General features: G+C 45.9%; 1 protein-coding gene across 1 annotated transcript in view; it reads right to left on the bottom strand.

The window, feature by feature from the left end:
* The window catches only part of LOC118909027 (glycine receptor subunit alpha-1), a 42,147-nt gene extending 16,438 nt beyond the window's left edge, over window positions 1-25,709 (bottom strand). Inside the window, exons 1-3 of the mRNA XM_036879096.2 lie at window positions 25,586-25,709; window positions 20,129-20,196; window positions 1,806-2,029 (exon numbers count right to left, since the gene is read on the bottom strand). Coding sequence (XP_036734991.2) covers window positions 1,806-2,029; window positions 20,129-20,196; window positions 25,586-25,664 — 371 coding nt within the window. The 5' untranslated portion in view covers window positions 25,665-25,709. The remainder of the gene's footprint in view (window positions 1-1,805; window positions 2,030-20,128; window positions 20,197-25,585) is intronic.
* Between the last annotated feature and the right edge of the window lie 757 nt (window positions 25,710-26,466).

Here is a 26,466-nt window from a genome sequence, read left to right as displayed (position 1 = left end):
CATCTGTGTTTGCTGGCGGGCTTCTGTCCTGAAAAGCTCCCGTCGGCGGAGGTCGAGTGACACTCAGCTGCACCTGGTGAGGCACGCGGCCCTGTGGGAGCGTCTGCCCCCAACTCACACCCTCGGCCCTGTATCTGGGCCACTTGAAGCACAAAGTAGAGGCAGGAGGGGAAAAAAAGAAGAAAAGGAGGGAAAGAAGAGGGGAAAAAGGGAGTAGAGGAAGGAGGGGGAGAGTGAAGGGCAAGTGGATGCAGTTGGGTTTCTGAAGATGAAAGCTCCAGAGTGGGGCAGCTGTCACACCGGGTTGAGTTCCTGAAGCTGAGCGACCTTGGCAGCATCACCGTCTGCTGACCTGTCCTTCCGTCATGCTGCTTGGCGCTCAGCTTCCTGCAGATAGGAAACTAGCCTGGCAGCAGCAAATCCATGCAGGGTCACAGCTCCCCTGCCCCTGCCCTCCGGGCAGCCTCCCACTCGTCCTGGCAGCCCTGAGGGGGGGAAGGCCTGGCAGCCCCTGGCCCCTCCCTGCCTGAGCCTCCCAGGTGCCTGCTTCCCCTGCCGAGGTTCCTGAGTCCCCTGCCCCACCTGACCTCTTCTCAGGAGAGACTTTGAATCCAGTCACGTCTGAAGATTATAACCTGTGCAGCCTCGCCTATGGGCCTGGACATTTAAAACTGATCTATGAATGGAAATAGAAATATTTATTCTCCTAAGGAACTGGAGGGGGAGGGGGATCGTTTAGGACCAGTGCCCCTTTTAAGCTCTTTGAAATAAAAACATATTCATTCATTCATCACATATTTGAGTGCCTACTGAATGCCCTGTAGTGTTCTTCTAGCCTCTGGGTGGGCATCAGATCTGCACTAACAGACTAGAATCTAGGCTCTGCTACCAAACTGCTGTGGGATCTTGTGGCTTAAACCTTCAGATCCTCACTTGTGTAGTCTGCAAAATGGGCATAATAAAATCAACTTCCTGGGGCTGTTAGGATTAGAAATAATATATGTAAAGTACTCAGCCTAATAAGTAAATCTTAGTAAACAGTACATATATAAGAGCATAACATGGCCATGGCCATTTTCTCTGTGCCTTTGGGGAGGAGATGGGGCATTAGGTGGGGAGGGGTGGCAGGAGACTGAATGTGTGCCCCTAACTGGTATCTGCAGGATATCCCCCCCAGCTGGGGACGGGGGTCTCAGCTTCCTAGACTGAGGGCAAGGTGTGGAGAATAGAAAGTGTTTATAGAAGGGTTAGAGCAGCCCTGGCTTGTACCTGTGGGCAGCACCATCCCATTAGGTTGAAGTTGCTGCAGTTTTTTGGGTCTTGTGCCTTTGCGCCTTCTACTTGTGATAAGGGCGTCTATCATGAGCTCCACCCTCTTAACAAATGTTCCTGTGAACAATATAATATCGTTACCTATAGGCACAATGTTGTCCAGCAGCTCTCCAGAACTTTCTCATCTTGAGTAACTAAGCACTTATGCTGCTGAACATTGTCTTTGAATGTGCTTTTGCCATTTTTTTCATTGAAATGCTGGGGAAACTGAGGGGTCTAACTTTAACTCTTGCCTCTCTGGGATGCTTCTTTGATCCCCTGGGTTATAATGAACCACTTGTTCCTAGAACTTCCTGTGGTATTTTTTTCTGACTTGCTGAGTGTAACTTGTAGAGCTGGCTCTGCCTATTCTGCAAACGTGTTGGGTGGCCAGGCCTGCTCACCTCTGGCCCTTCTCTCAGTGTCTGTTCCCAGAAGGCAGTAGGGCAAGGCATGTTGTGAAGATGGAGGGAAGGAACCTGTGCGGAACTCACCTGATGCTGTAGAGGACGTTCCCGTTCCGGGAGATCCTCAGCAGTTTGTTGTCTGTGGTGATCTCGTGGAAGTGGGCCCCCTTCTCGTTGGCAAAGAACAGGTCAGGTTTCCAGATGGAGTCCAGCATGGATGGGTCCAGGTCCAGAGAGTCGTCCGGGTATTCATTGTAGGCCAGCCGGGGGTCATTCCACTGCTGGCGCAGGAAGATGTTGACCCTGTAGTCCTGTAGCCAGGAGACACGGAGGCGGAGTCAGGTTAGCTTCTGGGAAGTCCAGTCTTTGGAAGGGTGCGAGGGCTCCCCAAAGCTCCTTCTGGAGGACATGATTAGAGTGTGGATGCATCTTACAAGGGGGTGAGGCATAAAGTCCATGCCTCAAGCAAAAACCAGGGGAGTCATAATTATCCCTGAAATCCTCTGAATGTCCTAATAAGTATATTCAACTCTGAGATTATTTAAATGTTATTCTTTTGAAAAATTTTAAAACTGAAGTTCAGACTGATGTAATCAATACCTGTTTACATCCTGCTAACATTCTGTTGTATTTGCTTTAATTTTTTTAGATAAGAGAAACAATACATTACAGATAAAATCGAAGTCCCCCTTTTATTGTCAACCCCACCAATGAAGTAATTCTCATGCACTGAGGTTTAAGAGTCACCATCTGGACAGACTGAAGGAAGTAAAGACTAAAAGCTGATGCCTAAGCATTCACTCTGTTCTTCCTAAGGGGAACAGTTAATTCCAAAGCAGTGCAAGAAGGATGGCTAGAAGAATTTTATAGTGCTCCTGCTTGTCCTGGGATTCACACCACTTTTACAGCCTCTGTAACTTTGTTCAGATGTGATTTGTTTGTTTGGAGAGGTTTAATAGATTTTATGGAGTCATAGCTTAATGGGTTCTAAACTCAGTGCTAAGTTATATGCTTCTCTGATGAGATGGTAGTGTAGTTACTGCACTGGAAAAAAGTCACAGAACAAACCCATTAGGGAAATGTTTGACTAAACCCAATGCAACCAGTTTCTTTATTGCAGGACTTCTCAGAGACCTTAAAATGCTAATGAGTTGTGTGTATCTCCAAGAGGGGAATAGAATATACAATATTTATTTTGGCCATAGAGCTCTTTCATTTTGTGCCCAATACTCATCTTCTGTGGAACACAGGTTAGGAATTGCTGTCCTGGTCAAAACCGCCCCTCCACCCCAACCTTTTTTTTTCCAGATAAAGAACCTAAAGTCCAGAGTGAATTGAGACTGACCCAGTGTCACTCTGCAAAGGCAGGGCAGAGCTGATTCTGGAACCCAAGATTCCTGACTCCTAGCTGAGGAACTGAGGGAGTCCATTTGGTTCCCAGTCACAGCCTGATGAGCAGTGGTGTGGGTAGGACTCCATGGCAGGAAGCTGGGCAAGTCAAGAAATATTTCCATGGAGAAAAATTGATTATTTTGTTAGAGAGGCACTGTAAACCTGGGCCCATGAATATTATGACACTGTAAGTGGAATTTGAGGTCTATTTGTGTTTTCCCCAGAGGAAAGCACAGTTCTCTACATTGGACTCCCCAAAGAGTCTGTAGTTCCCTAAAAAATTAATAACGTCAGTTCAAGTTCAACTTTAAATGCTCTCCTTCAAGGAATACCCTCCACATCAGAGCACCTGCTCTGCTGTCCTTGAAGGTGCCAGATAAACGGTGCCATGTGATATTTTCTTTTGTGGGTGCTGCTTCTAAATCCTAGTCACTTTTGATCTGTCATCAGCAGGGGTGGATTAAAACACAAAACCCTCCTTCCCACCCTCACTCTCACCCCTCCCAGTCCCTCCCACAGCACACTCCTCATTCTGTGTGCCTACAGAAATATCAATAGCTTCATCACATGTTCCAGGGTATTTTATAAGATTGTTCTATAATTTAATTGAAGCTGCTCCCTCCAGTCCCATAGAAAATGACTTGTAGTCTCATAATCTCATGTCTTATAAATCCCATGGTGGAGGGAGAATTTCAGGCCAGACCTGGCTATTGACTCTGTTTTCCCTGCTGACAGTAATGGACAGCTCCCAATCTGGCCCCACCTGCTCAGGGATTAGAAATACCCTCTCTTTCTCCTTGGATTTTATGTGAAGCGTGTGTGTGTGTGTGTGTGTGTGTGTACACACTGGGCAAGTCATGTCTTGAGTAAACAGACTATAAATGGTTGGGCAGAAAAGCCGGCAGTCCCCAAACCCCGGATGTACTTTTGATGTTTTGCCAGTGACATGTCAGGCCTGTTTATGTGGCTGGGAGGAAGAAAAGAAAGTGGTATTTCTTAAAATGATCTGTTAGGTGCCAGGTGCTGTTCTAGGTACTGTCATGTACAGTTAATCCACACAAAACCTCTGCAAGCTAGACATTCAGATTCTCACAAAGAGGGTGAGGAACCTGAGGTTTGGGAAGGCTGAGAAACTGTGTCCAAGGCCCAGAGCTGGTAAGTGGCAGAGTTCCTTGTCACCTCCGGCAGGCGGATGTGGACAGCCAGTTTCCTGCAGGGGATGCTCTTCCCTCATCCTCAGTGCCCACTTATGTTCTGCCTGCTCAGCTTCAGCCTTACCTCCTGCGGGAGCCTTGATGCCCCCAGGCTCCCTGGATTGCTTCCTTTTCCCATCTCCTAGCAAAATAGAATTACCAGAAACGTTTAATTTAGCACTTCCTCACTCTGTGTGTCTTATTTCCTCAACTTGATGGACAACAGTTTGAGAGGGTGAACATGCTCTTTTATTGCTCCTGCACTATCCCACCTACACACCCAGTCTGTGCACCTGCAAGCTACCCAACACTCAGGAGGAGGAGGAGGAGAAGGAGGAGGAGGCAAAGCCAGGAAAAGCTGGAGCAGGAAGAGCTTTCTGCATTTTACAGTGGAGAGATTGAGACCCAGAGAGGGAAGGCAATTCTAAGGTCACACAGCAATTTAGTAAAGGACCTGAGATTAGAACCTGGATTTACTTCTCTGGGTCTCACTGTTAATAGAAGGAGCTAGGCTAGATAGACTTTCCAAATCTAATAGTTAATTTTTATTAGTTTTCTTTTTCTCCCTGCAATATTTAACTGAGCATTTACTAAGTGCCAGGCACCATTCTAGGCACTGGAGAATCAACTGAGAACAAGAAAGATGTGTCTTTGCTGTCACAGAGCCTACAGTGTAATATTTACACCATGCTGAGATAAGGGCTCCAACAGGGATTAAGTACTGGGTGCTAGGGAGCCCTGGAAGATAGGCTCCCTATCTAGTCAGGGGGTGGTGGTCAGGAAGACTCCAGGAAAACACTTTTAGCATGAGAATAAATATGGTTGAGCCAAAGAAGAAAAATATTTTGGGCAGTTGGAACTGCATATGTGAAGGCCTAGAGACCAAGCAAGAGCTTGACGCTTTGGAAGAGCAGCAAGTGACTGAGCGAGGAGAGGGGGCTGGGAGGAGGCATGCTGAGCCTCGCAGGCCACCCTGGGGAATCCAGACTTCATCTTGAGAGTAATGGGAAGCCTTTGAAGAATTTTAAGTAGGGAAGGGTGTTATTACATTTGAAGTTTATTACTGGTATTTAAAATTTATTTTTTCTTACTACAAATGCAGATGCATGTTGATTTCTTAGAAAACATAAAGGTACATCACTTAAAAGAAGAACAAGCCATAAGGTTTCCTTATGAAATCACTAATGAAAAGTGAGAGCTAGTGACCTGGAGAGGGGATTTCGGGGTCCTCGGGCAGCTTGACTCCCTCTCAGGCGGCCCTGCCCCTCCTCTTAGCAGCTGCTACCCAAACAAGTTGCTGCCATCGATCTTCTCCTCCCTCGGTGGTAAACAGCAGTGGAAATGCAGTTCAGAAGAGATCGATGTAATTGGTATAACAGGCTGAAAACTAAATGCTGTTTTGCTTACTTAGCTCTGCACTTGTGTTTGGCCGGTGTTCAGCATGCGGGGGCTCTAAGTTCAGGCTCGGGGCCTGGGGAGCAGCATTTGAACTCTCCATCCAGGAACCTCAGATTCCACCTCTGGTAGTTGGTCTCTGGGTCTCAAACTCAAGGATGGCCCATCTAGATTTTGAGGCAGGAGGGACTTCCAGAGCCTTGCTTATAAGACCAAGGTAGAGCATGATCTCATTCATACATTCTGTCATTCAACAAACATTTATTGCAGGCTTCCTGTGTGCTACCTGCAGGGGGATCTGTGTCCCCCCTCCACCCCCACAGTGTCTGATTTCAGATTCTAACCTCCCTTGGTAAGCTCCTCTAAACTCGGTACTGCAGTGAAATAGGAAGCATGAGGGCTTCAGTAGGAAAGCACTGAGAGCCCGCGTGAGCATGTTGGTGAGAAGGGGGTGTGGAGGGCAAGGTGTGTGCCCACTGCAGCTGGAACCGAGGGGCATTGCCCAAGAAGGGGACCGCGAACCAAATTCTTATACTGGCCTAAGTCTCAGCATTCCAGCTCTCAAGGGGTACCTCTTCCCTAAACTAGAATCAACCCTGTGAACATTTATTAGGGAACAGTGAGGATGGAGGCAGATGGTCTTCATTTCTACCCTCACAGAACTTAAATTATCTGGCAGATAAGGCAAGATATGGACCCAAATACCTACCATGCACCATGGAAAGTGATAGGGGCGTAAGAGGCTCTAACAAACAAATTGTTATTTAGATATTGCTCTCAAGTCATCAAGATTACTTCCAGCCAGGTTGGGTGAATCTGGAAAAGCTTATAGAGAGAAGGCATTTGAAATGGCCCCTTTCAGTTTGTTCCATCCTCGTGAAGGTAGCATCTCTAGACCCGGTGCTCTGAGATGTGAACAATATCTGGTCTCAGCTGGAAAGCGGGGCAGTGATACGTGACAAGGAAGGACAGAGGTGAGGAGTCAGGCTTAGAGCAAGATGGCCCATGAGGAGGGGGGTGCAGCCTCAGATACTCAGGATGAGGATGTGTGCAGCTGGAGGTAAAGGGATCTCCTGCTGAAGGGGCAGCGCAGGCCCAGGTGTACAGGCATGAGCATTCAGTTCCGTTTAGCTCCGCCATAGCCACATAAGCAATAAAAGGCCCCCTTATGGAGGACCTTCTGTGCACCAGGCATTGTGCTAAGCATGGCATACATTTCAGCTCACTTTATCTTTAAGAAAATCCTATGGCATAGGTATTTTCAGTCTAGTTTTATAGATGAAGAAGGCTCGGGGAGGTTAAGTAATTTGTCCAAATCCACACAGTTAGTAAACCATGGGACTGGAATTTAAATCTGGTTTGTGTAAGTATGTAAAGTTCGTGCTCTCAACCCCTCTGCTGTGATGAGGCTGTAAAAGGATTGATTTGAGACTGTGGGTATCCTTCACTGCCAAACCAATGTGTTTGGACTTTATTCTGCGGCTAGTTGGGTACTGCTGAGTCTTACGCAGTGGAGCAGTATCACAGTTTTGGCCTCAGGAAGGTCAGTGTGCCAGGAGTGGCCACGTAGTATTGGACATGAGAGAGAACAGGCACCAGGAGACCTGGTAGGAGGCTGCTGAGCCGGACCAGCTGCAGGATACACTGGCAGGCCTGGAGGGTGGGCTACATGAGAGAATCACACTTCTTTGTCTTCATCATTATCTTCTGTTTTCATCACCAACTATTACAGCTGTGGAGGACCTTTGGAGACTTCTGTCTTGGCTCTTTCATTTTACACATAGCCCACAGAAGGAAAGGGACTCCCTCTGGGCCACAGAGCGATTCAGTGACTGAGATAGGGCTTGCATGCAGAAGTCTTGACTACGTCCCACTTCTTTTCCTACCACTTGCACACCTCTGAGGGCAGAAGGAGGAGCACCAAGTGGATTCTGCCATTGGTCAGGTTCTGTTCTCTGAGAAGCTATAATCCAAATATGGCTCTGACAGCGTTTGGGATTAAGAAGCATGAGAGGCAGATCAGTCTGCTGAAAGCTGGGGACCGGGGGCATTCAGAGTGGATGCCCAGGCCTGGCTTATGGGCAGCCACTTCCTCTGCCACCAGCTGCCCTTCTCAAGTACGTTCCCAGACCTCTCAGCAGCGCCATGGAACCAGAGTCATAGATGTTGCCTCCAAATGTGAGAAAGTCAGCCTCAGTGTCCTCACAGTCCTGTGGGACTGTGGGCCCGGCTCTTCGGTACGTGCAGAATGTACTGAATCCAGACTGAGTGCAGGTACTGTGTTAAGGGCTTTGATGGACTTTCTCTCCAAATTCTCACAGTAACGCTGCTTTTATAGAAAAACTGAGGCTTAGGGATTTTTAGAACTTTGTCTATAGTTAGTTACAGAGCTGAGGCTTGAGTCCATGACTGGCCCAAAGTCCTATGCTTTTAAGTTGTACACTGTATTGGTTCCTTTTATTAATAATATCTTATTTGCTGCTTTTTACTTTTCAAAGCACCCTCACTGTAGTTTTGTTCTATGATGCTTGGCATGGGAGAGAAGATTCTTACCCCCACTGGACAGACGTGGAAACTAAAGCCTTGAAGGCTCAGTTCCTACCATAGGTTATGGGGAGACCCAGAACCGATGACGGCACTAACGCACGTAATGCTCGCAGACTGGGACTGAGCCACGTGTGTATGTGTTAGCTTATGTTCATAGGAATCCTGTCATGGAGGTTTATTGTCATTCCCATTTTACTTTTAGGTATGTTAGGGCACAGAGAGGTTAAAGTACTATTCCTGACATCCCATAGCCAGTTAGTGGCAAAGCTGGGATTTGAACTCAAGACTTTAATGCCAGATCCCAAGCATTTAACTATGAGAATACACTGCTCATGACCTCCCAGAACTGCACTGAGTGGCAGTTTTACACACCTCGTTGCTGTCTACTGCCTCTGGTGGCTGTTAAGTCCCTGTGGGTTTGTGAATACCCACAATTAGCAGGAAGTATTAAAAAGGGCAAAGGATAAACACTTCTGCTGTCTGGCTGTCCACTAGTGCTTCTACCCCATTTCTGCTTTGACCTTGGATTTGACTGATTGTCTACATTCAAGACCAGTGCTGGCAGACTTCCCAAATCCAGACCCATTGCCTCCTTGGCTTCAGACGCCTGCTCTGTGCCTTGGACTTCTGCTCAGTCACTGCCCTTCCTGGTGCATTCTCATTTGGATCTAACACAATCAGAGTCACATTTGTTGTAAGGAACCATACATGGTTTGGACCAGTGGAGCTGAACGTCTTTGTCTTCAGGGGATCACTAAATCCCAGCATGAGTCTAATAATTACATGAAAATGCTAATAGCAGCTTTTATTGGTATCTAATGTCTGTTAGAACTTTATATGCATTGTTTCTCTAGACCTTTTGTCAACCTAGCACACTGCGTATTATTATACTCATTTTACAGAGGAGGAAACTGACATTCAGAGAGGTTAACTAGAGAGTAAGTGTCTCGCCCAAAGCCCTGTAGCTGCTGGGTGCTAGAGCGGGCACCTGAGACCGGGCCCTTGGCTCCCGAGTCCACGGTCTCCTGACAGTTGCATACTGCCTCTTTCTTTCCTTCCTCTCTCTTACCATCCTTCCTTCCCTCCCTCCTTCCCTCCTTCCCTCCCTCCCTCCCTCCTTCCCTCCCTCCCTCCCTTCCTTCCTCCCTCCCTCCCTTCCTTCCTTCCTTCCTCCCTCCCTTCCTTCCTTCTTCCTTCCTTCCCTCTATCTTTCCTTTTCTCTTTCTTTCTTTCCCTCCCTCCCTCCTTCCTCCCTCCTTCCCTCTGTTCCTTCCTTCCTTCCCTCTCTCTTTCCTTTTCTCTTTCTTTCTTTCCCTCCTTCCTTCCTCCCTCTCTCTCCTCCTCTCTTTTTTAAAACTTAGTTCCCAGATGGGTAAATAAAAAAAACAGACCTGGTATACTGGGATCCCCACGAGTCTGTGAGACAGGGCAGCTCATCCCTACAGTCAATGCCAAGTGGAGAACTTGGCTTAGGACCTTAAACAGAGAAGGGGATTCATAACTGCTTCCAAAGGGTACAAACTGAAGGCTGGATGTTAACCCAGAAAGAGGAAAGAGGAAAGAGGACTGTGCTGGTGGTACAGGGCACAGTAATGCGTCATGCCACTAACCAACTTGGAATAAGGGAAATAAGGTTTCTTTCTGAGATTTAGGCTAGCAGCAGAAATGAATATGCACTAGAGGGGTTCAGCAAGGCCCAGCATCAATCACAATGAACCACATCACCTCGATGCATTAGGACGGACACGCGCTTGTAATTTAGTAAGTGGAGCCCTAATTTATTGTATCATGTCTTGTTTAAGGAGCTGTTTTATAAACATATGAGAGACGTTCATTCAGTAGTTGAAGAATGGGCAGTTCGAGGAGCAGGAGCTTGGCAGCTGGTAAGCTGGTCCCATCTGGACGACAGGGGCCCACTGTCTAGGGGAGCAGCAGCTTTCTCATCGCTGGAGAGAGTTTCTGTGTGGTGAGGAAAGGATCATTTCTCAGACCTCTCTCTGGCCTGGATGAAATCTCTCTCAAGGTTCTCTACCTTCTCTTCCTCCAGTTCCAGATATGACTTTAACTGGCTTCCCTGGTGTTCAGAGAGTGGCAAGGGAGCTTTCACCGAGGACCTGAGAATTCTCCTTATTAGAAGGGAAAGCCCCATCATAAATTAAAATAAGTTGGCGGTGGCACCTACCCATGGCAGTCTTACATGGGTGTGGTCGTTGTGAGTCGGCCTTCCTGACTCGGATCAGATGGAGAGATGACTGGGCTGTCCTACATTCATGGCCGTGCTGCCTCCTGGGAGGTGCTCTGGGAGAGAGTCGTCCAGTGCATGATGCTGGAGTGCCTGCAGCCCTGTTTTCTGCCTGTAACAGACTTCAAGGGCATTCAGAGGGCCCTCTCCTTGGCCTTCTCTTACTTTTCAGTTTCCTAAGGCTTTGTGGAATGTTGAGCCATATCTAACTGGATGACATTTAATAGGTTCCACCAAAGTGTATAAGAAGTGACCTAGATTAGCTGTGTAGGAAGACTGAGATTGTAATGGAAAAAGCAACAATGAAAAAGATGTTGTCTACAATGACAACCCACCTCACAAAAGAGGAATAAACCTACTAAGAAATGTGTGAATCATATGTATTCAAAAAAACCCCACAACTCTAAAACTTTACTGAAAGGCATAAAGGAATACCTGTATAAATGGAGAGACATACCATGTTTATAAAATACTGTAAAGATGTCAGTTCTTCCCAGATTAAATCTATAAACTCAATGCAATCCCAATCAAAATCTGAGGCAATTTTTATAGTCCTCAATTGGCTGCTTCTAAAGTTCAAATGGAAGAGAAAGTGGACTGAAAATGAACATCAAGAAAACCATATAAGAGAAAAACAGAGGACTTTCCCTACGAGACATAGAAATATAATGTCAAGCCATAGAAATTGAAGTGATGTGGTATTGGTGCAGAAACAGACACCCAGGGCAATGGAATAAACTGAGACTAGGAATAGACCTAGGTATGTATGGGGATTTAATTTATGAGGAAGATAGCACTTAAATTGGTGGAGACATAATGGCTACTTAGAATAAAGTAAATTCTTTTTATTTACTGGAAATAAAATTACTGTCTAATCAGAGAAAAGTAGAGTTAAACCACCACCAAATACTTTCCAGAAACCAAACTCCAAATGGATTAAAGGGGTACTTATAAAAAAGAGAAATGTGTAGTATTATTCAAAATGCCCAATATCCAAATGAAATGCAAAGATGCTTAAATTCACTAGTAATCTAGAGTGAAAATTAAAAATGACAATGACGTACCACTAAAAAAAATCTCTTTTGGTCAAATAAAAGTGCTGATAATATCTTGGGTTGGCAAGAATAAGGAGAAATGGATACTGTTGCAGGGACAGTAAACTGTTGAAACTTCTTTGGAAGTGAGTTGGGCAAATCATACCTTGTCAAAATAATATTTAAGAAGTACATGTCCTTTCATAAAGTAATCCATTCCTGGAATAGTCTTAAGGAAATGCACAAAGAGTTATATATAAGAATATTCATCGTGGCATTATTTGTAATACTGAGAAGCTCTGTAAAGCTCAAGGTCCATCAGGAGAACAGTGGTTAAATACCACGAGGTGATGGTATGTCCAGACGATGGAGTTTACAGGCCAGCCATAAAGCCTGGAAACAAAGATTAAAATCGCTGCCATATGTCAAATGTAATAGTAATAAGCCACTTACTATGTTTCCAGATGTGGTGGTGTGTGGAGGGTGGAGAATAAGGTAGACCTCTGCAGTGACGTGGAGAGATTCCAAGACATGGTGGAGGTGAAAAAGCAAATTGTATCCCACGGTCTTGTTTATGTGAAGATGTATATATACACATAAATGTCTGTACCATCCGGGGGTGGGGGTGGGTGGGAATAGCAGGATGTATCTGTGGTGGTTGATTCTGGCTAAGACAATGGGAATTGGAGGAGAGGGTGAAGCAGGGGCATTCCTGTTTCTCTCTCTTTTCTTTTTTATTGGACTTAATACAAAAGCGCACTTAAAAAAAATGTCCTAGAATTTTGCTGTCCACAGCACAGTGTGAGTCATCAAAATGCCTCTGAGGTGGCATGAGCCGAAATGACTTTAGGGTCCTGAGGAGGTTCTGCAGGCTGCCGTGGGGAGGCAGAGACTGGGGGAAAGGCCTAGAGAGTGAGATTCCAGCCCTCTGCTCCACTGCGCCTAGAGCAGCCCATCTTTATCAGTGTATTGGAGTGCTGCATGTCCATGGTGACGTGACAGTGAGTCGCCACTAAACGTGGTGGGGGGCGTTTTAGCTAGGGAGTCAGGGAAGAGCTCTCTCAAGAGACATCTGGGCTGAGACCTCAAGGGCGAGAAGGAGCTAGTCATGCAGAGATGTTTCTGGGTGGAGAGAAGACGGAGTGAGAATTAGGAAGCTGCTGCAGGACTTGAGGTAGGAGAAGGCTGTGATGTGATTTAAGGTTTGAAATGACCCGTCTATCCACTGTAGGAGGTGCTAAAGGACATGAGGAGGGGAGGCAGGGAGGCCAGGTGGGAGGCCATTTTAGTCGAGCAGAAGAGAAAGAGTGCCAGGTTTAACTACAATCGACAGTGGCAGAGTTGGAAAAATGTAGATGAATTTAAGTTTTATTATCTTCTATGATTCAAAGTATCTGCTTCTTTCAGTCATTTGATCCCAGAAGTAGGTTGGTATTGTGTAACTGCATCCTAATATACAAAGGAAGGGATGGCCAAGGTCTTCCCATGACACAAGTTCTGACAGAACCTCACAGACCCTCCTGGGCCTCTTGTTAGCCAAACTAAAATGCAGAAGACCAGAACAAGGTCATGTGCTTGCGGGGCCCTGCCTTCCCCTTGCCCTGGCCCCTCTTCTCTTGCCCCGTGACCAGCAGGGGGGCCGGGCTGAGCAGGGCTCCGGGAGTCAGCAGCCTGGGGTTAATTCCTGGTGATGACATTTATTGGCTGACAAAACTTGGGTGAATTAAGCCTCTCTGAGCTTTGGTTTCCTCATCTATGTAATGGAATTGTTGTCATACATGAAATAATCCCCATAATTTGCTAACCACAGATGACTAGTTTTCAGAAAAGTGCTTCATAAATGACAGACACTGCCGCCGCCACCTCACGTCTTCACAGAAGAGCTTATGGAAGAATTGATTTCCCCCAGCCTTTGCTTCTGTCTGTCTTCTGCTTTCTTCATGCCCCTACAGTTGCATTCCCTAATTTCATGCATGCTTCCCTTCCCCCATCCGCCCCCAAACCCGCTGGACTCAGTTTTCTTACTTGACTTTGCTCCCCTTTTGGCACTGTTGAATACACACAGGTTTTTTAAAACCCCCTCATCTTTGGCTCAATTTACATCATTTGCTGCTGGAAGATTTTAACATGAAGAGTACCTTGAGCAGATTTCTACTTTAGAAAAATTTCTCAAGAGCACACAACAGCATTTTCAGAGTACCCGGTACATAATACATGTTCAGTAAGTGTTGGTGAATATTGCTCTTGGCTGTCATCATTTCTGTGTTCCAGAGCATCCTGGGCATACCGCCACGTTTAGCGGCGACTCACTGTCACGTCACCATGGACATGGACTCTCACTTATCATTACCTCTATTTCCTTGTCCACCTTCTCCAATAGACTCCTTGGAAGCAGAGACCTACTACTCACTGGTGTCCCGTTCCTAGGAACAGGGGAGGGTTGTAGTTTTCTTCCTGCAGGGCCGTGTGACCTCCTTTAGATAATGAAATCTGAGCAGAAGAGTTATACATCCCTGTTCCTGCTGGTGGAAAGCATTTACTCGCCAGTGTTCAGCTCTTCAGTGCCTTCCTTGTAGGGCAAATGTGAAGTTATGGAAATGTGTTCAACTTTCATCAACAGATGATCAGCTGTGTTGACAAAGAAATGCAGTGCTCAGCCGCTGCATGGAGGACAGCAGTCCTGGAGAGTCCCCCAGGCCCGTCGCAGACCTCAGATCAGTGATAAGTTGGCATTTGCTGTTTTAAGACACTGAGGTTTTTGGGGATTTGTTGCAACAAGAAGGTCTCACCTACTGTGAGTGAAAAAACAAAGTTTTATGCCTGGAACCTAATGCCGTATTTACACATGTAAGACCTTAACGAATGGGGATGGGAAGAATAAATGAATAACTAGGGAAGAGAAGGAAAAAAAACTCAGAAAGGCATTTCCTCGTGCTTATGTGTTGGGAGTCCTTGGCTCATTCCTTCAGTTTTAACAGCCCTTTACATTTCTGTCACGTTCAGCAAGGGTTGTTTTACCTATTACACACCATTACTGGAGCCAGACACTCAGAGAGAACTGAGTCTCAGGCATTAAATGGTGGCAGAGCTGGAACTCAAAGTCTTGTCTCTTAATTCCTGGCTCAGGGCTCTGTCCATGGCTCCTTAATATCTACAAATAAGGCCAAACTGTGCACTGTAGTTGGACAGGCTGTCAGCGACCGCCAGGGGCCCTGGCCACAGTATGCCTGTCTCTATGCCAGGCTGACCTGGCCCTTGGCAAGAGGGGCTGGGGCACATGTCCTAATGGTGGGAACACTGGGATCTATGCCCAAAGGACAGCCATAACTCACATGTGTGCATGTGCACACACACACACACACACACACACACATACACACACACACTCATGTTTGTTTATATGTACTTTCACATGAATTTCAGCTATCTATATTTCCCCCACATGTGCACACTAAAATGTTTACATGTATAGACACACTTATACTCACATACTGGTATACACTTAAATGCTCTTTCACATATTCACATGTACTTTTGTGTACACACATTCACATGCACATGCATACATGCATGGCTGACTCCGATGCTGATGCATATTTAAATATGTGCTTATATTTTCACAAATATCCATATACAATTATGTAACTGAAAATAATGTGCTTCATGTACATTCACCCTTGAGTACTAAGAATATCATCTATATCTATATATGCAGATACATACACATCCACACTCACAGTTCACTTGTACACTTATAACCACAGAAATACACACACTTATGTCCAAACCTATACATGGTCATATACATTTCACTGTGAGGTTATCTGTCTAAATATATTCAAACTAGCAAACACATATATGCATGCTTGTGTGTACGCTTGTACAAACACACAACCCCACAGTGCACTCATGTGCATACCCACTACACAGACACATAGAAGCTGCAGTACACACACTTCTGTGCGCTCATAATCCCCTGTGTCCAGGCAAACTGGATGGCCTCCCAGGTTCCAGCTCCAGGTCTTTCTCTGGCAGACTGCCAAAGGGGCTGCTCTAGATCAGGACACCCTCCCCTCTTCTCCCTTATCCATTCCTGTTCCAACTTCTACCTTTCTCTTGCTGCACAGACTTGAAGAGAGTCCCTGGAAAGATTAGACGCGGAACAGACACATCAGCCTTCCCTTGTCGGGAATGGCTAGAGACTCCTGTTGCTTTGTGGGCTGCCTCCCTGCTCCCAGGCCTGCGAGCTCCAGGGAACAAAGCCAGGCCCAGGGAGGCAGACAGTCAGGCCTAGGGACTCCAGCTGCTTAAAGAGCTGCTATGCACTCCTGCTGCTCTTGGAGAACAAACACAGCCTGGAATGTTTCTGACACCGGGATTATGTCTATATTACTACGGACGCAGGGTGCACAACCAGCTCTCTGCGTGGTTGGCAAGGCAGGACACTGGGCTGGAAGTCTGGGGACCTGGGCATGTCTGTTCAATGAAGTAGCCTTTCAGCTCTAACTTCTTATGAAGAAAGGAAGCCAACCGTGGCTGGGTAATCCCAAACATCCAAGAATGAAATATTTATATTTGGCTAAAAAACATGGGCTTTGGGGTGAGATAAGTATGAGTATGAGTTCAAATCCCTCTTCTGCCCCTGATTAGCTAGGTGTGTGTCCTTATGCCAGTGACCTAGTTTTTCTGAGCCTCAGCATGTGGGGATAACATTTTCTGCTTCGTGGGGGTTACTCTGAGGTCTGAGATGGTATATGCAGAGTGCACATGTGCATAAGGCCCTTACTGTGGTACTTTCCTGTGTATAATCTCCACTCAATACCTTGATGAAGTAAGTATGTTAATCATGTAACAGAAGCTTGTTAATGCATGCTTGTTACTTTTGTTAGTATGTTCATAAGTCCATTGTTTTCTCCAAGCACGTCCTGAATGACAAGGAAAGAAGCTGGAATAGGAAAGTGGTCCAGAGGGTTTGATTGGTGGGAGCTGGGTGGGGTCTAGCTGAGGTGGCGGGGGGAACCCTTGGCCACTGCAAAGAGCATAAGACCTGGGTTTCTGTCGCATTGTTCCATTGCTCAAGGGATGCTCCCACTCTAGCCATTAGATTCCCTCTTGTAAAATAAAGGACTGCTACAATTTCTTAAGGTTTTTTCAGGCTCTGAGATTTTAGGTTTTGTTTTTCCTGAATCATCTGCAAACTAATTTAAACATGTATAGATAATTAAGAACCCAGTGGGGAAAAAATCACAGTACTAGGGAATGTGCAAGCCAGAAAACAGCAACTCCTACTTTGGACTAACTTTAATTAATAAGGAGAAAACTGTGTCACCCGTGGACCTCTCCCAAGGAAGCACATCATTGCCAATTCTTCATTTTCTGTCTGAAGATTATTTATCCCTGCCCCAGGGGCCAGCTCCTCGGGGCTCCCCTTGTTGGTTATCTCCATTTTCATGATGTACTGTTGTCCCCTGAGGCGTGCTAAGCCTGGCATGATATGAGATTGGTTTTCCACTTTGGTAACACTTAGGTCATTGCTTAAGTGTGCTTTGTGGTCTGTGGTCCCTCAGTTTTCTGAGCCTGTGCTCCTTGGTGTTATGGCAGCGTGGAGCAGAACACCACTTACGGGTTATAAGAACTGGATCTTAATCCCTGCTCAGCCACTAACTAGTTCTGTTATACGAATGTCTCCAAATATCAGTTTCCTCAGCTGTAAACCAGGGAATATGGTGTCTGCTATGTCTACTTTACAGAGTGGTTGTAAGACCAAGTACTGGTGAAGGAATCAAGTGACAGAGGGAGTGTGAAAATGTGTTGGCAATTATGAGAGGCATTTAGTAATAATAACTGACATTGATTGTGTGTGGACTTTGTGTCCAGTACTGTGCTTAGCACTTTCTATGGTTTGTCTCTTAATCCTCACAACAGGTCACAAGGTGGATACACTGGTACCCCGTTCAACACATGGGGAGGCTGATTTAGGCAACCTCCCCCAAGGTCATAGAGTGGAGCCTCAAATTTTGTCTGTGCATGAAAGGCTGTATCCTAACTGCTATACTGTCTCTGTAGAAAGCAATATGCAGCAGAGTGAAGTCTGGAAAGGTAGACAGGAGACGGGGCAAGGGGAAAACTAAAGCTCGGGGAGGTCTGGGGATTGCGAAGGACCACACAGCCCATCAGCGACAGGTTCGGGGCTTCAGCTTCCAGAGCCTCTGTGCACCTCCTCCTCCTTGTCATCCTTGTCCTCATTGTCATGATTATCCTTATCACTAAAAACCTTAAGAGCACTTCCAAAGCCCTTACTGTGGTACTTTCCTGAGTATAATCTCCACTCAATACCTTGATGAAGTAAGTATGTTAATCACCACCGGGGTTTTACAGATGAGGAAACTGAGGCTTAAAGACATGAAGCAAATCAAATCCTCACATGTAGTGAGTGAGTCCAGGTCTGTGTGACTCCAGAGCCTGGGCTTTTAACCATTACACAAAATAAGGTCAAACTGCAATTCTTTTAGGAATTGGTATCAAGGAAATAGATGTCTGTGCAGCCATTATAGGGAAATGAGTGGGGGTGGGAGTGGAGTGTAGGTATATACACCTGTACTCAGATAACCAAGTTTTTTACATAATTGCATGGTCCCTGACTTGGTTTCATACCTATTTACCATTTTGGAAAAAGAATGGAAGTGTCAGTACTCACTTCACAGAGACTGAATAATGCAAATGTCAGCACGCTTCTGATTTGTGGGGAGGAAGGAGAAAAGCAGAGGGACTGATTAGGAGCCCTTATGAGACATCCATTCAAAGTGTGGGGGAAGTTGGCTTTTGAGCTGGATACCCAGTGAAAATCAGCCATGTTTGACCCTAGTTGACAGGTGGGATCATCTCTATGTGGAGATAAGAGGCCCATTTTAGGGAGTTTGATCCAACATCTTCTGGATGTGGGCAGGGTCTACGGGATCATATCAAGACAGGATTCTGCATAAGGACACATGTGAGACCATTTGCCCATGACCTACAGAGCTCAGTGATTTTTGCCAGACTGGGAATGAAAGATTAGGTCTAATCTCCCTACACATTTGGGGTGAGATAATAATTTGAGTTCACAGATGACGTATATGTCTGATTTGGTTTATTTATTTTAAAAAGTTATTGAGTATTTGTATTTAAATCACTGTGCTAGCTGCTGAGATTACCACAGGAAATGAGACAAAGAACTTACTTCAGTGTGAGGGGAGGAACAAATAAACAGACTGTTACGGTGGTAAGTGTAAGTGGTAAGTGCTATTATAGGAATTGTAAGATGTGTCATGAGAGTGAGGGGAAGGGACCCATTCTAACCTTGGGTCAGGCACACATATGAACTTACACACATGTACACATGTTAGAGTGCAAAGGCTTCCTACAGAGGTAATTCTAAGCAGAGACTTAAAGGAGAATAGGGGCTGGCAAGGGAGAGGGTGCGGGGGTGGGTGCCCTAGGCAGCTACAGGAGGCTGCAGGCCAGAGAGAGCACTACCTGTTCGGCGAGTGCGAGGCAGTTCCATTTACCCAGAATAAGAAGTGAGAGGGAAGAGATGAAGCCAGGCAGAATCATGAGGGCCTTCTAAACTTTACAAAGGAGTCAGGCTTTATGCTGAAGGTGACGGGGCACCATGAGCAGGAGTTACTGTAGGGGAGTGGTCTGGTTAGATTTTTGTTTTAGAAAGACCAGTGTGTGAGAAAGAAGAAATTGGAGTGGAGCAAGATGACCACCAGGAACCCTTTGCAGCAATGTGAGCAAGTGACAACGGAGGCTTGAACTAATCTAGGCGCAGGCAGATGTTCAGAAATGGGTGGGCTAGTGGATTTCAAGTCAGTAGCATCTAGGACTTGGTGACTGAGTGGCTGCTTCTCACTCTGTTCATAAAGAGAAGATTTAGGCTGCCTTGATTTTCTCACCAGCTAAATCATTCCCTTCAAAACAAGTACAAGTGATCTTGTTTTTGTTTTCAAGGAGAAAAAGATTTTTAAGTATCATTACATTTGTTTATAGTTATTAATGTAATATTTACTCCTTGCAGATTTTTAAAATATATGAAATACTAAAAGAAGGAAATTAAAAATTACCATAAGTCTATGATCCAGGGATAATTGCTATAAACATTTTGGTATTTTTCTTACTGATCTTTTTTTCTGGTGTAATTGATTTATTTTAAACTCTTTTCCATGAGAATTTTTAAGTACATACAAAAGTAGAAGAGTAGAAACAACCCAGTATACCCATTTCAGCTTCTTTTACCATTTTTTTGTGATTCTGCAGTTGAATTTTAAACTTAACAAGCGTTAAACTCACACGTCTTTACATTTTGTTTTAATCTAAAATTTCAGCCTGTTGACATAATTTCGTTTTTGTAATCCTGGGTGCTCATCATGTGCTAGCCCTGCTAGCTCTTGGCCATTATCAGATGTACATCTTCACCAAAACAGACAGTAAAAATATCCAGGTCTCATGGTATACCAGTGGAGAGCTGAGTAAAACACCAGATTCCCCACATCCATGCGGAGGGTAAGTATTTCAGAGTGAGAGATCCCCAGCAGGAAATAGGAGCTTGTGTTTGGGCTCACTCACCATCGTTGTCTCAGCAATGGAACCAAAGCTGTTGATGAAAATGTTGCAGCTCACATTCACCGGGGGACCTGCCAATCAAGAGAGATTCCTACTTAGCTTCATGGCCACGAAGAAACCCACAGTGTTCTTGGAACACTGACTTGAGCAATGGATCTGCCTTGGTAGGGGTGACCCTTGCTTGCCTTCCACCCCATCCTCGTGCAGCCGAGACTCCTAGCCACACCACTATGCCAGATTCCCTGGTCCCCAAGTGAGCACCAGGTACAGAACACCGGAGGCCAAGCTGAGATGTACGTTCATTAACACAGGATGATTCATCATCCTGCCATATGGTTGAAATCCCTTCCCCAGCCCCATCGGCTACCTTCTAATTTGTGGCTGAAATGTATTTACTGCTACAACATTTGGAGGCCATCTTGGGAACAGCAAGGAACAGCAAGTTCCTCACCTTGAACTTATGAAGCAAGAATGATTGCCTAAAAGGGCATTGATGGGAATTACCAGCTGAGGAATCCGGAGAGAACCTCAGATGAAGTCTGTAAGTCTCTGTTAAATACTTTCTAAGCAAGCTTTTTGAATCCCACTGCAAAGGGTAGGAAAGAAGTGAAGGAGTATTTGCTCTTTGGAATCTCACTGATAGGGGGACCTCTGTCCAGTTGAAGCCCAATCTCTTCATTTTATACTATTAATTCTAGCAGCTGCCATTTACTGAGCATTACAGGGTTTGCTCCTGAGCTGACAGTGTTACTAACATTATCTCATTACATCCTCTCACCAACTCCATGAGAAGACATTGTTATCACCTCCATTTTAGAGATGAGGAAACAGGCTCAGAGAGGTTATTTGTCCTTAGCCACACAGCTAGTAAATGGTTGAGCCAGAGTTTGAGTTCAGATTTATCTAATTCCAAAGCTTGTGGTCTTAATGGCTATACTTGTAGGAAAGAAGTTCAGAGAAAGGAAGGGCTATGCTCAAGGTCACACAGTGGCAGAATCCAGGGTTTTAAGTTCCACTTGAGCTGACAAGAGGGCCAGCATAAGATAACCAGAGAGGAATGTGAGACCATGTAAGTAGTAGGAGGCCAGATGCAAGAGAGGTTCTGGAGAGCAAGGTGTTAGGGAAGACCTCAGGGAGGTGATAACCTTGAGCTGACCTGGAAAGTGGGTTAGATTTAGATAAAAGATCATAATCCTTCACATGAAGATTGCAATGGGTAATCTGAACTTTTTCAGGTCTGATTTCTTCTTGATCCCATGAGGTCCTGAAGCAGGCAGGGCAAAATTACTGTCTCTGCTTTACAAGTGGAGCATAGAGAATTTAAATATCTCATCTGAGCTTGTTTATCTAGCAAGTGGTAGAGCCAGGACTTGACTGATTTTTCTGATTGTGGAAAGAAGGAAGCAGATACCCTGTGTCTTCTTTTACCCACTCCTCTCTGTCCCTCTTGAAAAAGTAGCCCAGGCATTTCACTCAAACTCAGCTCAGATATCCTTCTTTTCAGAAATCTCAGTGTGGAAGGGACTCAGTCTTATGGAGAGAATCCAGGTTTTCCCTCCAAGGGAGTGCCAGGGTCCCTGGGTTTTAGACCCAGCTCCAGCACTCTGGCTGTGTTACTTCAGGCATGCCCCTTCCCTTTCCTGGGTCACAGTGTCCCCATCCAGTGTGGGACAGTAGCTTTTGATCTGGGCAGTCACTCTGAGCTCCAGTAGTTTGGAATTCCCTTATGGAAGCTTTCCATTTGAATTACAGGGTTATAGGATTTAAGGTTGGAAGGTTTCTTAGAGGTTGCCTAATGAGTTGCTTCCCAAATGGGTGTGCACATGGGGCTTCCTGCAGTAGAATGCCATGGGGAGCGGGGTAAACCGCAGCTTCCTCGGCCCTGCTCCAGATCCAGGGAACCCAAATCTGCGGAGATGGATCTGTTGTTTAACAAACTAGTTGGGTGATTCTCATGCACGGCCAGGTTTAGGAACCACTGCTATAGACCAGTTACCCATTCAAGCATGTGTACTTGAACATGACCAATAGTGGGGCACTCATTTTGTCTTCAGCAGCCCTTTCCATAGTTGGATAGCTTTGTCTGCTAAAAAATTTGCCTTATGCTGAGTAGAAATGTGCCTCCTTGTCACTTCTGCCTAAAGAAAGGCCCCTTAGGTATTTTTTTTCCCCTCATGAAGGCTCAGATCCAGGTTTTTCTTTCCATTTTGCCTCCTACCCTGAAGATTCCCCAAAGATTTATTGCCAGTGCCTTGAAATGACATGCACAGGGTTCCCACCCAGGCCCTGAAAGTGCCTGGTGCTGTGACTCCCATATAAATTGGAATCTGATTTGTGTGTGGGAGAGGGCACCAGCCAAAAGGATCCTGTGGGGAGGTGTGGTTCAGTGAAATAAATTTGAAATTAAATTATCCTAGAGAAAATTACAATCTGGCTGCCTGTGACAGCAGGATAATGTATATATTTCATTAAATATTAAAGTTTAATTTTGTTTTTGTGTATGTGTTTGCATTGGGCTGTGCCCCTGATCCTGGGAGCCATTATCCTATACAACGTCTTAGAGAAGATATGGAATATCAGACCTGGAAGAGCCTAGTCCTACTGAATCATTTTATAGATGCAAAAACAGAGACCTAGATATGTCAAGTGATTTACTCTGAGTCACACATATCAGGTAAGTAAGAGGACTAGAATCCAGTTTTAGTGCTCTTTACTTCCTTATTATGGCTTACTCCTATATTATGATTGCCACTGTGTTCTGCAGGCCAAGCCTGCTGTTCCCAGCCACCCCATCTCCAGGAGGGTCAGGAGCAGGCAAAATTTCTGGTGCTTGAAGCAAGCTACTGAGTAATTAATGAAGTTCTCAAGCAGTGCAGACCTATTCCTATTGTGTTGGGTTCACAGGGCCCTTCTCTACATGGCCTTTTCTGGAGCTCTGTGATTTGTGTGGGCTTTCTGGGATTCTCATTTGCATGGGAGGAAGTGTGAAGGGACTAAGGGGCTCCAGGGTAGGAGATCCCCTCATGCCAATGTTTCAGCCCTCACCCCAAGGGAAAGTAGAGAAAGCTTGCACCCAGATGCGGGGTGGGGTTCCAGGAAGCTATGTCTTGCTCAGATCCTAACTGGGAACTGAGAATGTTAGAGACATGCAGTACAAGAGGCCTAAGAGATTATCTACTCCTGGATATTTTGGGCCCAAGTGTGTGGATTAAGGCTCTGAGAATGAATGGATTGGGGAAGGGCCCTGATTCAACAGTTTGATAGTCTGGGTGACATTGTATTTCTTAAAAATGTCCACTGCTAAGTAAATAAATAAATGAATAAGAAAATAAGCAAATAAACAAGTAAGTCACTAGCATTAGATAAAGAATTGACTCAGAGTAGCTAGTTGGATTCAAGTCCTTAGTCCTGATAGCGTAACTTGGGAAAGACACTTAACTACTGTGAACCTAATCATATTTGTTGGTTCATTTGTTCATTCATTCATTTATGCAAGTTCATCGAGGGCCTTCTATGTGCTAAGTACAGTGATACGCACAAAGGATACCTAGCATGTGAACCCGAGATGCACACCTGTTCAACAGGAGCCCTCTTTTCTCAGGAGAGCAGGACCACAGCGTTCAGGTCAGAATTCCCGGAGAACCCACCAGGGGGCGTGGTGGGCGGAATTCCTGAACACGGAGAAGGGACACAGATGCAACTTGGCGGTCAGTTATCCAATGTGTTTAATCTGGCCGATGGTGTTTCTAAAAGACATGATTTAGCCGCCACTTGGAAGATTTCACACAAAACCCCAGACTCAAAGTCTTGACTTGGAAGGCCTGCATTCCTACCTGGCAGCTGCTGGTAGGAGCTGAGAAATGGCTTCCCTTAGATGAGCCCTTGCTTTCTGGTTTTCTTTTCTTATCCCCATCCTGCTTCATACCTGAAGTGTGTCATACCCGCATGGTCCCTGTGGGTGTCTGAGGCTGTGGACGTGGTGAAGGGGTCGGGCCCAGGGCCCTGACCTACCCAGCGTCGAGGGAACCAAGGTCGTGCTGATGGTGCTGGAGGGCAACACCCCAGGAGCAAGGTGCTGGAGGTGAAGGGGCATCTAGGTTAGCGGGCGGGAAGGGGGCCCAAACACAACCCTCAGTGCATCTCCCAGGCCATTCTGTTCGCAGAGCACTCTGAGGAGGGACTTGGAGAATGGGGGGCAAAGTTAGCAAATATTAGGAAACCATTACCAGCTGTCATATCCGTTGTTTGGTCTTGGACTTGAACCAAAAGAAAAAGTGAGGAAGGACATCTGGAATCAATAACTAATTAGGGAACAGGCAGTGGGTCCTTGAAATAAGATTTTTGCCGGGGCTGTGGGAGGAAGGTCGGGGTGCGCAGGCTCCCGAGGAAGTCTGTACAACTGTACCTGCAGAGTTCTGCTCAGCAGTTTGAGGTGGTCACAACCTCCTAAGGTGTTGGTGGACCAAGAGAACCGGTCCCCTCTTGTTACAGATGTTAAGGTCTCACAGGACTGTGAGAGCTAAGATTAACTTGTCAGATCATTTTGGTGAGGGTTTGTAAATTGGCTACCCATGGGGCATATCTGGCTTATAAACATATTTTCTGGAATTAACATGTTTTAGGAATCAGAAAATTTTGCACAAATCTTGATTTCTGGCTCTTCTTGGAATTCTGGATGATCTGGCAACACCGGGCCCACATTCCTTTAGGGTAACTATGGGTTGGGTTAAGAAGAGGCTGCCACCCTTAGAGGGGCCTGGACCTCTATTTCTCCATAGTCTCCACCACTCCCTATTGCCTTCCTCTTGGCTCACTTCACTCACTTAAGTTACCTACCATATCCCTGTAGGTGTTTGAAATTGTGACTCTGATTTAGACTAGAAAGTTTCAAAATTAATTGTTAGTCCCCGGGAACTTTTCAGCAGATGAACTGTAGTTGGAAGCATCCTATGTGAAACAAATAAAAGTGGAGCTGCTTGGGGAAGGAGCAAGGGTGGGCTTGCTCATTATGCCCTCTGCTTCTCCCTTTAGAGCGCCTGGCGGAAGCCCTCGAGCTCCATGATGCAAGGTTTAAAACCGCAGTGGAGCCAAGGCCATCACTGCAGCAATGAGGAAGCTGAGGCCCAGAGAAGGAGGAAGCTTCTCAAAGCTGAGTGAGTGAGTTTGTGTGTGAGCCAAAACTGGAACCCATTTCTCCACACTCTGTGTTTGTTTATCTGTCCGTTATGGCACAGGTGGCAAATAGGTTTTGATTCACACACAGCCTCCTGGACTGCTGAGTTGGATTCTCAAGGTTTGTTTGGGTCTGGCGGGGGAGAAGCCTGAACTAACAGCGTCTGCCTGCTGCAGAGGAGAGTCGTGGGATTCGTACCCTGCACCCGCTGCATCCAACACCAAGCTGCTTGTTTCTGTTATCTAGGAAAGCAGATTCCTGAGGATCTGAAGGGGAGTTTTCTCTACCTTTAAAGTTGGGCCTGATCCTGGCGTCATATCCAGAGGTTCTCCCCATTAGCTTATCCAGGAAATCCGAGGGTGACATAGGCTTGGGCGCAGAGCGAGCAGCTTCAGCCTCCTTAGAAGCAGCAAGGCTAAGAAGGGAGAGAGGAAAGCAGAGGGTAAATAATGGCCTTTTCTCATGCTGTGATCATGTCCCAGCCTTGCCCAGCCCCAAGAACTACTAGAGTGTTCTCAGTCTGAGAAAGAGGTAGTTCAGGTCCTTCATGAGCTGGGGCCCAGGCGAAGTTGTTTACCCAGCACAGACAACAGCCGGCAAGGGATCCGGGCAGGAAGCTGAGTGCCTGACTGCTGCTGAGAAGTTGCCGACTCTGTTAAGGCTGCATCTGTAGGGTTTCCAGCAATCACACTGGCTGCTGGGTCTCCTCGGGAGAAGAGATTAAAGGGTTAAATTCTGCGGTGCCCCACCTTGGGTTTTAGGTGCCTGCACTCTCCTAGGTCCACGGAATAACACAACCAGGAAGAATCTCACAAATCAAAAAAGCCAGCCTTTCCCCAAAGTTTCTATTCTGAATCAGAGTCACTGATTAAAAACAAAAAGCAACCAAGTCAACTTTTCTGTCAAATGCTTTCTGCATCACACATTTATTCAGGCATTTTCGCCTCAATTGTTCTCAGAACCTTTGACAAGCTTAGATACCTATAATTATGGGACTAATATCTCATGAAACATACACTTTAAAAGGCTCAATTGGGGAAATTGAGGCACAACTACTGGAAGGGGCCATTACAGGTCCCAGAATAAATCAGTGGTAGCCTCAACGTCAGGATTTGGGTGACTTGAAATCAAACTGCTGGGGATGCTTCACATAGTTTCTGTACCACCA

This window comes from Manis pentadactyla, chromosome 2 (assembly GCF_030020395.1).
Source record: "Manis pentadactyla isolate mManPen7 chromosome 2, mManPen7.hap1, whole genome shotgun sequence".
NCBI lineage: Eukaryota > Metazoa > Chordata > Mammalia > Pholidota > Manidae > Manis > Manis pentadactyla.
Note: the sequence above shows the minus strand (reverse complement) of the source record. Positions and strands in the feature narration are given on the sequence as shown.